This window comes from Scyliorhinus canicula, chromosome 2 (genome assembly GCF_902713615.1).
Source record: "Scyliorhinus canicula chromosome 2, sScyCan1.1, whole genome shotgun sequence".
NCBI lineage: Eukaryota > Metazoa > Chordata > Chondrichthyes > Carcharhiniformes > Scyliorhinidae > Scyliorhinus > Scyliorhinus canicula.
This window is the reverse complement of record NC_052147.1, coordinates 4,101,767-4,114,796: the sequence shown is the minus strand read 5'-3', so window position 1 is coordinate 4,114,796 and position 13,030 is coordinate 4,101,767. Positions and strand designations below refer to the sequence as shown.

General features: G+C 58.7%; 1 protein-coding gene across 1 annotated transcript; it reads left to right on the top strand.

Moving 5' to 3' along the window:
• The first annotated feature begins 6 nt into the window (after positions 1–6).
• LOC119979576 (zinc finger protein 862-like) lies at positions 7–11,530 on the top strand. The gene is made up of 2 exons (XM_038822026.1): positions 7–778; positions 8,359–11,530. Exon 2 carries the CDS (start codon positions 8,385–8,387, stop codon positions 10,848–10,850), a length of 2,466 nt encoding a protein of 821 aa, XP_038677954.1. The 5' UTR covers positions 7–778; positions 8,359–8,384; the 3' UTR covers positions 10,851–11,530.
• The last annotated feature ends 1,500 nt before the right edge of the window (positions 11,531–13,030 follow it).

Sequence of the window (13,030 nt, the reverse complement as noted above, 5' to 3'; positions counted from 1 at the left end):
TGTGGATCCAAACAGACTGGAGGAGGGTATCCGCTTTCTGCATGCCTACAACCTAGTCCACGACCCGGGTCACGCTGGTCAGGTCTTTGTCCAACACCCCGATGTGCTGCCCCTGCAGTCGCCCAACCTTTACGGGATTCAGATATCGGGCTCGCAGAAGCTGGCCATGCGTGAGCTGCAGACGTCAGGCACGCGCAGTGGGTCGTCCAGCCAGGGCTTGGACCCGCTGTGCCAGGTATCGGTGGGAGTGCCGTCCAACATTCCGGAGCACCGCTACGCCCGCGCCCCGGTGATGTCAGCGAGCAGCCAGGACTCGGTGGGTCAGCCGCTTTCGGAGGATTACAGCCCCAACCTCTCGGCGGGGTCCCGGACGGCCCTGCGGCGGGGCTGCAGGTCCCCGGCCTCAACTTCAAACGGGGCAAGCACCACAAACTCTACTCGTGCCACTACTGCGGCGAGCGGTTCAGTGTGAGGAGCAGCTTGAGAGACCACCTGTACTCCCACGCCAGCGGCAGCCTCCCCCACGGAGCCCCCTCGGAGAGCAGGACCCTCGGCGACTCGCAGGAGGTGGGTGAGGAGGCCGATAAACCTGAGGGGGTCCAGGCAGTGGGCAGCGACCCCCTCCTCCCACCTCTGGACCAGCAGGATGGTAACAGCCTGGATGAGCAGCCTCCTGTCGGCCTGACACTCACCATTGATGCCAGTGGGGACACAGTGGAGACCAACAGCAGCTTTGGCATCGCCAAGCGGAGGAAGTTTGCCTGCAGTGTCTGTGGCCGTGAGTTTCTGAAACCCCAGAAAGCTTAGACTTTGTTTTTCCGGTGGGGGGGGGGGGGGGGGGGGGTGATGGTTTGAGAGAGTTTTATAGCTCAGAAAGAAACCCTTCGGCCCATCGTGTATGTAGCAGCCATCAAATACCTATCCTGATTCCGTTTACCAGCACTTGATCCATAGCCTCATAAACAATGGCGTTTCGAATGCTTGTGGTGGGGATTGGTTTAGGGGAGGTGGGGGATGGGGTGGGGTGTGCGGGGGGGGGTGGGGGGGGATTGGTTTAGGGGAGGTGGGGGGTGGGAGGGGGGGTATTGTAAACTGCACTAGTTTGAATCCTATCTCCACCCAGACCTCGGTTGTTCCTGAACTCCACACCTCACAATGTCCTGCAGCTCCCAGTGAGCCCAGCCCAGCCCAGCCTGTCCCGTCCGTCCAGCTCTGACCTCTGGATTTCCCCGTGCCCTCGACTCCTCCACTTCCTTCTCGGACAATCCTGAAAACCCTCCCTGTCCTAAAGTCTGTCCATGTGGCTCGGTGTGAGGTGTTGACTGCTATTGGCTCCCGTGAAGCCGCTCCTGACGTTGAATGTTAAATTGGAGTGTTTACGTGACAGAAGCAGGCCACTCGGCCCAGCTGCACTGTGCTAGCCTTCATGCTCCACACAGACTGTAGGGCGCCACGGTGATCAGCACTGTTGCTTACTAGCGGCAGGGATCTGGGTTTGATTCCCGGCTTGGGTCACTGTCTGTGTGGAGTTTACTCCTAACCCCCCCCCCCCCCCCCCCCCCCCGCCCCGCCCCGCCCCCATATTGCAACTCACCACCCAGGGATTAACGTGGTAGTGTGGTCTTCCTGTTCCTTCTGCCACAATGTCCATGTAGTTAAAGCTGCTGTATTAGTGCATGTTGTCACTGGTTGACACACCTGTCGTGCATAGTGAGCGCCGCCCCCAACGGTGTTTTTTAAAATGCTGGTTTATTAAATACACAGCCTCCCTCCCTGTCTATACTCGGCCAACACACAAAATAACATCTCTGTCATTCAACCTAGCCACAGACAAACGGATAGATAGAAACATTTTTGTAGCACAGTTTCTAACTGAGACACCACTGAGACACCACAGGGCCCCATACCCACTGAGACACCACAGGGCCCCATACCCACTGAGACACCACAGGGCCCCATACCCACTGAGACACCACAGGGCCCCATACCCACTGAGACACCACAGGGCCCCATACCCACTGAGACACCACAGGGCCCCATACCCACTGAGACACCACAGGACCCCATACCCACTGAGATACCACAGGGCCCCATACCCACTGAGATACCACAGGGCCCCTTACCCACTGAGATACCACAGGGCCCCATACCCACTGAGACACCACAGGGCCCCATACCCACTGAGACACCACAGGGCCCCATACCCACTGAGACACCACAGGACCCCATACCCACTGAGATACCACAGGGCCCCATACCCACTGAGATACCACAGGGCCCCTTACCCACTGAGATACCACAGGGCCCCATACCCACTGAGACACCACAGGGCCCCATACCCACTGAGATACCACAGGGCCCCATACCCACTTAGACACCACAGGGCCCCATACCCACAGACACCACAGGGCCCCATACCCACTGAGATACCACAGGACCCCATACCCACTGAGATACCACAGGACCCTATACCCACTGAGATACCACAGGACCCTATACCCACTGAGATACAACAAGCCCCGCCCCATATCCACTGAGATACCACAGGGCCCCATACCCACTGACATACAACAGGCCCCGCCCCATACCCACTGAGATACCACAGGGCCCCATACCCACTGAGATACCACAGGGCCCCATATCCACTGAGATACCACAGGACCCCATACCCACTGAGACACCACAGGGCCCCATACCCACTGAGACACCACAGGGCCCCATACCCACTGAGACACCACAGGGCCCCATACCCACTGAGACACCACAGGGCCCCATACCCACTGAGACACCACAGGATCCCATACCCACTGAGACGCCACAGGGCCCCATACCCGCTGAGACACCACAGGGCCCCATATCCACTGAGATACCACAGGGCCCCATATCCACTGAGACACCACAGGGCCCCATATCCACTGAGACACCACAGGGCCCCATATCCACTGAGACACCACAGGGCCCCATACCCACTGAGACACCACAGGGCCCCATACCCACTGAGACACCACAGGGCCCCATACCCACTGAGACACCACAGGGCCCCATACCCACTGAGACACCACAGGGCCCCATACCCACTGCGATACCACAGGACCCCATACCCACTGCGACACCACAGGGCCCCATACCCACTGAGATACCACAGGGCCCCATACCCACTGAGATACCACAGGGCCCCATACCCACTGAGACACCACAGGGCCCCATACCCACTGAGATACCACAGGGCCCCATACCCACTGAGACACCACAGGGCCCCATACCCACAGAGACACCACAGGACCCCATACCCACTGAGATACCACAGGACCCCATACCCACTGAGATACCACAGGGCCCCATACCCACTGAGACACCACAGGACCCCCATACCCACAGAGACACCACAGGACCCCATACCCACTGAGATACCACGGGGCCCCATACCCACTGAGATACCACAGGACCCCATACCCACTGAGATACAACAGGCCCCGCCCCATACCCACTGAGACACCACAGGGCCCCATACCCACTGAGACACCACAGGGCCCCATACCCACTGAGACACCACAGGGTCCCATACCCACTGAGACACCACAGGACCCCATACCCACTGAGACACCACAGGGTCCCATACCCACTGAGACACCACAGGGCCCCATACCCACTGAGACACCACAGGGTCCCATACCCACTGAGACACCACAGGACCCCATACCCACTGAGATACCACAGGACCCCATACCCACTGAGATACCACAGGGCCCCATACCCACTGAGATACAACAGGGCCCCATACCCACTGAGACACCACAGGCCCCGCCCCATACCCACTGAGATACCACAGGGCCCCATACCCACTGAGACACCACAGGGCCCCATACCCACTGAGACACCACAGGGCCCCATACCCACTGAGATACCACAGGGCCCCATACCCACTGAGATACCACAGGGCCCCATACCCACTGAGATACCACAGGGCCCCATACCCACTGAGATACCACAGGGCCCCATACCCACTGAGATACCACAGGGCCCCATACCCACTGAGACACCACAGCGCCCCATACCCACTGAGACACCACAGGGCCCCATACCCACTGAGACACCACAGGGCCCCATACCCACTGAGATACCACAGGACCCCATACCCACTGAGACACCACAGGGCCCCATACCCACTGAGACACCACAGGGCCCCATACCCACTGAGACACCACAGGGCCCCATACCCACTGAGACACCACAGGGCCCCATACCCACTGAGACACCACAGGGCCCCATACCCACTGAGACACCACAGGGCCCCATACCCACTGAGGTACCACAGGGCCCCATACCCACTGAGATACCACAGGGCCCCATACCCACTGAGATACCACAGGGCCCCATACCCACTGAGATACCACAGGGCCCCATACCCACTGAGATACCACAGGGCCCCATACCCACTGAGATACCACAGGGCCCCATACCACTGAGATACCACAGGGCCCCATACCCACTGAGATACCACAGGGCCCCATACCCACTGAGATACCACAGGGCCCGATACCCACTGAGATACCACAGGGCCCGATACCCACTGAGATACCACAGGGCCCCATACCCACTGAGATACCACAGGGCCCCATACCCACTGAGATACCACAGGGCCCCATACCCACTGAGATACCACAGGGCCCCATATCCACTGAGATACCACAGGGCTCCATACCCACTGAGATACCACAGGACCCCATACCCACTGAGACACCACAGGCCCTGCCCCATACCCACGGAGACACCACAGGGCCCCGTACCCACTGAGACACCACAGGACCATCATACCCACTGAGACACCACAGGGCCCCATACCCACTGAGACACCACAGGACCCCATACCCACTGAGACACCACAGGGCCCCATACCCACTGAGACACCACAGGGCCCCATACCCACTGAGACACCACAGGGCCCCATACCCACTGAGACACCACAGGGCCCCATACCCACTGAGACACCACAGGGCCCCATACCCACTGAGACACCACAGGGCCCCATACCCACTGAGATACCACAGGGCCCCATACCCACTGAGATACCACAGGGCACCATACCCACTGAGATACCACAGGGCCCCATACCCACTGAGATACCACAGGGCCCCATACCCACTGAGATACCACAGGACCCCATACCCACTGAGATACAACAGGCCCCGCCCCATACCCACTGAGACGCCACAGGGCCCCATACCCACTGAGACACCACAGGGCCCCATACCCACTGAGACACCACAGGGCCCCATACCCACTGAGACACCACAGGGCCCCATACCCACTGAGATACCACAGGACCATCATACCCACTGAGACACCACAGGACCCCATACCCACTGAGATACCACAGGGCCCCATACCCACTGAGATACCACAGGGCCCCATACCCACTGAGACACCACAGGGCCCCATACCCACTGAGACACCACAGGGCCCCATACCCACTGAGACACCACAGGGCCCCATACCCACTGAGACACCACAGGGCCCCATACCCACTGAGACACCACAGGGCCCCATACCCACTGAGACACCACAGGGCCCCATACCCACTGAGACACCACAGGGCCCCATACCCACTGAGACACCACAGGGCCCCATACCCACTGAGACACCACAGGGCCCCATACCCACTGAGACACCACAGGGCCCCATACCCACTGAGACACCACAGGGCCCCATACCCACTGAGACACCACAGGGCCCCATACCCACTGAGACACCACAGGCCCCATACCCACTGAGATACCACAGGACCCCGTACCCACTGAGACACCACAGGACCCCGTACCCACTGAGACACCACAGGACCATCATACCCACTGAGACACCACAGGACCCCATACCCACTGAGATACCACAGGACCCCATACCCACTGAGACACCACAGGACCCCATACCCACTGAGATACCACAGGACCCCATACCCACTGAGATACCACAGGGCCCCATACCCACTGAGATGCCACAGGGCCCCATACCCACTGAGATGCCACAGGGCCCCATACCCACTGAGATGCCACAGGGCCCCATACCCACTGAGATGCCACAGGGCCCCATACCCACTGAGACGCCACAGGGCCCCATACCCACTGAGACACCACAGGACCCCATACCCACTGAGACACCACAGGACCCCATACCCACTGAGATACCACAGGGCCCCATACCCACTGAGACACCACAGGACCCCATACCCACTGAGACACCACAGGGCCCCATACCCACTGAGATACCACAGGACCCCATACCCACTGAGATACAACAGGCCCCGCCCCATACCCACTGAGATGCCACAGGGCCCCATACCCACTGAGATACCACAGGACCCCATACCCACTGAGACACCACAGGGCCCCATACCCACTGAGATACAACAGGCCCCGCCCCATACCCACTGAGATGCCACAGGGCCCCATACCCACTGCGATACCACAGGGCCCCATACCCACTGAGATACCACAGGGCCCCATACCCACTGAGACACCACAGGGCCCCATACCCACTGAGACACCACAGGACCATCATACCCACTGAGACACCACAGGACCCCATACCCACTGAGACACCACAGGGCCCCATACCCACTGAGATACCACAGGGCCCCTTACCCACTGAGACACCACAGGACCCCATACCCACTGAGATACCACAGGACCCCATACCCACTCAGATGCCACAGGGCCCCATACCCACTGAGATGCCACAGGGCCCCATACCCACTGAGATGCCACAGGGCCCCATACCCACTGAGATGCCACAGGGCCCCATACCCACTGAGATGCCACAGGGCCCCATACCCACTGAGATGCCACAGGGCCCCATACCCACTGAGATGCCACAGGGCCCCATACCCACTGAGATACCACAGGGCCCCATACCCACTGAGACACCACAGGGCCCCATACCCACTGAGACACCACAGGACCATCTTGCCCACTGAGACACCACAGGACCCCATACCCACTGAGATACCACAGGACCCCATACCCACTTAGATACCACAGGGCCCCATACCCACTGAGACACCACAGGACCCCATACCCACTGAGATACCACAGGGCCCCATACCCACTGAGATACCACAGGGCCCCATACCCACTGAGATACCACAGGACCCCATACCCACTGAGACACCACAAGGCCCCATACCCACTGAGATACAACAGGCCCCGCCCCATACCCACTGAGATGCCACAGGGCCCCATACCCACTGAGACACCACAGGGCCACTGTACCCAGTGAACATGGGAAAGAGTGAAAATATAGAATTCCTACAGTGTAGAAGGAGGCCAATTGATCCATCAAGTCTGTACCGACCCTCTGAAAGAGCTTCCTACCCATGTCCACTGCCTTGTCCACCCCACCCTATCCCCATAACCTAACCTGCACGTCCCTGGACACTAAGGCAATTTATCACGGCCAATCCACCTAACCCGCATGTCTTTGGACTGTGGGAGGAAACCGGAGCACCCGGAGGAAACCCACGCAGGCACGGGGAGAACGTGCAGACTCCGCACAGACAGCAACCCAAGGTTGAAATTGAACCCGGCCCATGGTGCTGAGAAACTGAGTGTTAGCCGCCGAGCCGCCGCAATCATTTTAATTAAAATTGTTGGAAGGAAAGAGTAGTTTAGAGGAGCCAGTAGTATACTGGCAATGTCATTGGATTAGTAATGCCGAGACCCAGGCTATTGCTCTATGGATGCCAGTTCAAATCCCACCACAGCAGCTGGTAGAATTTAAATGTAATAAATAAATCAGGAATCGAAAGCTCGTTTCAGTAATGATGACCATGAAAATCATCATCGATTGTCGGAAAAACCCATCTGGTTCACTAATGTCCTTTAGGGAAGGAAATCTGCCGTCCTTACCCGGTCTGGCCTACATGTGACTCCAGACCCACAGCGATGTGGTTGACTCTTAACTTGCCCCTCAAGGGCAATTAGGGATGGGCAACAAATAAATCCTGGCCCAGCCCAGTGACCCCCACATCCCATGCAAAAATGAAAGAATAATACATTTTTAAAAACAGGAATTTCTATTGCTTATAAGGAAAGGAAACGTTCAGCATTTGTGGGGAGTGGAACAGTGAATGTTTCTGGTTAATGATGTATAAAAGGTTTAATGGCATTATCAGACTCGATGGGTCACGGAAGCTGATCAGGAAGCTGAGGAATGACTCGCCTGCCCGTCCTTCTGATATTTCCCCATTATCCCCCAAAGGAATGAAAATATACTAAACAAATACTATTGGGTGAAGAGTGGGCGAGTTCTTCCCTGTGTTTTCTCTCGCAGTAATCGTTGTGTTGTTACTATTTTGTCTTCTAGATTCTCCCGATAGTGAGCCCACCAGTATGTCACCATCGTCATCATTTCTCCCACCGGGGAGTGAGGAGGCGTCAGTCAACAAACGCCAGCAGGAGGCGAGCAAGAGCCGGGATGGGCAGCTGCCGGAGCTGGAGGCCGCCTTCCGCGAGGTCTTTGCACAGTATGATTCGGCGCAGGCACATGCCCATTACAAGTGCCAGCGGCTGGGCTGTGAGCGGGTGCAGTCCGACTACAGGAGAGGCGACAAGTTTGTCCACAAGTGGCTGTCGGACCGGGATCTGACCTATTGCGAGCGGACGGGTGTTTACTGGCTGTTGTATGAGGAGAGTCAGGGGATGTACTGCTACCTGTGCCGTCGCCATGACACCCAGAACAAGCAGAACAAAACCAAGGTGTTTAACGGCACGCCCGCTGTGCGCTACAAGAAGTCTGCGCTGCAGGTACACGCCGAGTCGCAGCAGCACGCAGCAGCCGTGCATGCAGAGCTGACTGGTCGCATGTCGGAGCGGGAGATGGCCGAGAAGGAGAAGGAGGAGGGGGCGGCGCTCCACGCTCTCTTCCTGGCCGCCTATTGGCTGGCCCGCGAGGACCTGCCCACTGCCAAGCTGCTGTCGGTTTTGAGGCTGTTGGCCGAGGCAGGGCTGAAGGGGGCCACCCATTTCCGACGCTCCGACACCCTGCAGGAGGTTTTCCTGTCGCTGGGGCAGGTGATTCGCAGTCGGTTAGTCAGCCGGGTTAAGCAGGCTGGCTGCTATGGGCTGCTGTCTGACCAGGTGACCGCCTCGGTAGGTGCGGATGTTGAGGATTCAGCCGCACTCATGGCCTTCGTCCAGTATGTCGACCCCAAAACGGCCGAGGTGCTGACCAACTTCCTGTTTGTGCAGGCAGTCAGGCGTAGGCCGGAGTCAGACTTCCCCGAGGAGCTGGCCGGACTGATCAGCCGGACGGTGGCCCAGCTCGAGCTGCCCATCCAGCGGATGGCTTCGCTGGTGACCGATGGCGGTGAGGTGATGACCGCCGAGAGTGCCGGAGTGGCTGCCAGGCTCCGAGAACTCAACCCCTCTCTCATCACCTTCCACTGCCTCTGTCACCGGCTAATGCTGGCTGGAGCCTTGACCTGTCCAGACTGCCACTACCTGCTCCGGGTCGAGTCCTACCTGGAGCAGCTGTGGGAGCTCCTGGAGAAATGCCAAGGCCTGGCCGAGGCCTACCTCAGTGTGAGGCTGGACAAGGCTCTGCCGAGTGGCCGGCTGAGGTGCGAGCTTCTCCGCAGGCTGAGGAGGGCCTGTCGCAGGCGGCGAGTGTCCTTCGACTCCTCGGTCGAGGGGGCTTACAACGATTATGGGGCCTTGCTCCAGGCCCTGTCCCGCCTGCAGGACACAGACGCTGCAGCCTGCGGCCTACTGGGCCAGCTGAGGAACGTGCGCTTTGCTGGGGCTCTGTACATCCTGCGGGAGGTCTCTCCGATCCTGGCCGGCCTCAGCAAAGTCTTCCGCAAGGGGACAGTGAATTACTTCACCCTGGAGCCCTCCATCAAGTACACGGTCTACAAGCTCAATGAGGCTGCAGGCTCCAGGGAGGCACTAACGAGGCTCAAAACCGATCTCCTGCCCACTGGGCGCCTGGCCTCGACTGACCTTCCACTGCCCAGTCCCGAGCAGGAAGCCGAGCTTGGCTCCCTGCTCGATGCCTATGTGACCGCCGTGAAGGGTGATCTCCAGCGCAGGTTCGGCGGGTCCCTGTCCCTGGTGTCCGCTTTCTCCATCTTCAATCCCCTGTTGGTGCCCGCGCCCGAGTCGCCAGACTTTGCCGACTATGGCCAGCCCGAGATCAGGACCCTGGCCGCCCACTTCTACCGAGGCATCAATGGAGGAGAGGCAAAGGTCGACCAGCTTCTGGGCGAATGGGGGAAGCTGAAGTTTGACCTCCACACCTGGAAAAATAACGTGCCGGACTCTGTGTTGACCGACACCCGGGTGACGGTGACTGAGTGGTGCCTCAGACGTCTCTTCACGCTCAAGAGCGAGCTGCACCGGTCCTGTGCCACCCTGCTGCCGCTGGCTGAGGTCTCGCTGTCGATGCCCATCACCAATGCCTGGTCCGAGCGGGGGTTCGGGGCCCTCAGGAGGATCGCAGCCCACCTGCGAGGAGGCCGCGCCGACCTCCTCGACAGCCTCATGCACATCAGCGTCAATGGGCCTGACTTTGGCACCGTCGACTGTTCCCAAATCGTCCAGGAGGCGGCGCTACTGTTCCTCCAGCAGAGGCGGCGCAGGTTTGGCGGAGGAATGGCGGGAGCGGGGTCGTTGGCGCAGGAGAAGCTGCTCCTGGCCCCGGCCAAGTGGGAGGAGGGGGCCGAGGTGTGTTACTCGGAGGTGGCGGGTGTACAGAGCGAGCAGGAGCTGGAGCAGCTGCAGCAGGAGCTGGATGAGACCCTGAGCTCTCTCCAGCTCCCTGTCAACAGTGACTCGGAGGACAGCCTCTGTGACTGAGTCCAACCTGAACCCGCTCCCAAAGAGACGGGAAACACAAACATACCAAATAGGAGCAGGAGGAGGCCATTCGGCCCCTCAAACCTGCTCCAACATACAATAAGATCAGGGCTAATCCTCAATGGACTTTGCTCTGTCAATAAAGGATTGGTGTAAAGGCTCCTCTCACTGTTACTGGCCGGGGAACCACCTTTTTCTCTGGAATAATCCGAGGGTTTGAATTGTGTCTTTGGGCAGATGTTTTCAGGCACATTGACTGTGGGTTATTCCTGGATGGTGTGTGTCAGGTGGTAGCGTCTGCTCCTCCTCCCCGGAGTGATCTATGGACAGCCAGTTACCCCATCCGACACCACCCAATCATGGGACCTTTACTAATAATTCATGGTGCTATTTCTGTCCTCCAACCCCCCCCCCCCCCCCTTCAATTGATGGTCTCTCCTGGGGGGGGGGGGGGGGTGGAATGTGGGTGTGTTGGAGGATGCTGGACCCACGCTGGAGCAGCTCGCAGCCATTATGCAATGCGATTCGCAAACAAACAAAACTACATTGTGCGCAGGTTTTCAAAGCACCGTCAGAATCTTATGGATTAGTTAACCAATTTTTTTAACTCTGTTTAGTACGAGGTTTTTTTTAACTGTAGAAGCATTTTAAAAGTCGAAATAAATTAAACATAATTTTCAGTGTTTCTCCTATTTTGTTGAAATTCACTGACTCTCACTGGGGTACAGACTCCCCCTCCTCTCCTGAAGGTGCTGACTCTCACTGGGGTACAGACTCCCCCTCCTCTCCTGAAGGTGCTGACTCTCACTGGGGTACAGACTCCCCCTCCTCTCCTGAAGGTGCTGACTCTCACTGGGGTACAGACTCCCCCTCCTCTCCTGAAGGTGCTGACTCTCACTGGGGTACAGGGACCCCCTCCTCTCCTGAAGGTGCTGACTCTCACTGGGGTACAGGGACCCCCTCCTCTCCTGAAGGTGCTGACTCTCACTGGGGTACAGGGTCCCCTCCTCTCCTGAAGGTGCTGACTCTCACTGGGGTACAGGGTTCCCCTCCTCTCCTGAAGGTGCTGACTCTCACTGGGGTACAGGGTCCCTCTCCTAAAGGTGCTGACTCTCACTGGGGTACAGTCCCCCTCCTCTCCTGAAGGTGCTGACTCTCACTGGGGTACAGACTCCCCCTCCTCTCCTGAAGGTGCTGATTCTCACTGGGGTACGGGGTCCCCCTCCTCTCCTGAAGGTGCTGACTCTCACTGGGGTACGGTCCCCCTCCTCTCCTGAAGGTGCTGACTCTCACTGGGGTACAGGGTCCCCTCCTCTCCTGAAGGTGCTGACTCTCACTGGGGTACAGAGTCCCCTCCTCTCCTGAAGGTGCTGACTCTCACTGGGGTACAGTCCCCCTCCTCTCCTGAAGGTGCTGACTCTCACTGGGGTACGGGGTCCCCTCCTCTCCTGAAGGTGCTGATTCTCACTGGGGTACAGAGTCCCCTCCTCTCCTGAAGGTGCTGACTCTCACTGGGGTACAGAGTCCCCTCCTCTCCTGAAGGTGCTGACTCTCACTGGGGTACAGTCCCCCTCCTCTCCTGAAGGTGCTGACTCTCACTGGGGTACGGGGTCCCCTCCTCTCCTGAAGGTGCTGATTCTCACTGGGGTACAGAGTCCCCTCCTCTCCTGAAGGTGCTGACTCTCACTGGGGTACAGTCCCCCTCCTCTCCTGAAGGTGCTGACTCTCACTGGGGTACAGGGTCCCCTCCTCTCCTGAAGGTGCTGACTCTCACTGGGGTACAGGGTCCCTCTCCTGAAGGTGCTGACTCTCACTGGGGTACAGTCCCCCTCCTCTCCTGAAGGTGCTGACTCTCACTGGGGTACAGACTCCCCCTCCTCTCCTGAAGGTGCTGATTCTCACTGGGGTACAGGGTCCCTCTCCTGAAGGTGCTGACTCTCACTGGGGTACAGTCCCCCTCCTCTCCTGAAGGTGCTGACTCTCACTGGGGTACAGTCCCCCTCCTCTCCTGAAGGTGCTGACTCTCACTGGGGTACAGGGTCCCCTCCTCTCCTGAAGGTGCTGACTCTCACTGGGGTACAGGGTCCCTCTCCTGAAGGTGCTGACTCTCACTGGGGTACAGTCCCCCTCCTCTCCTGAAGGTGCTGACTCTCACTGGGGTACAGACTCCCCCTCCTCTC

What these genes read in the sequence shown, in the direction of transcription:
- LOC119979576 (XM_038822026.1), top strand. Translation starts at nt 8,385, where the DNA reads ATGTCACCATCGTCATCATTTCTCCCACCGGGGAGTGAGGAGGCGTCA.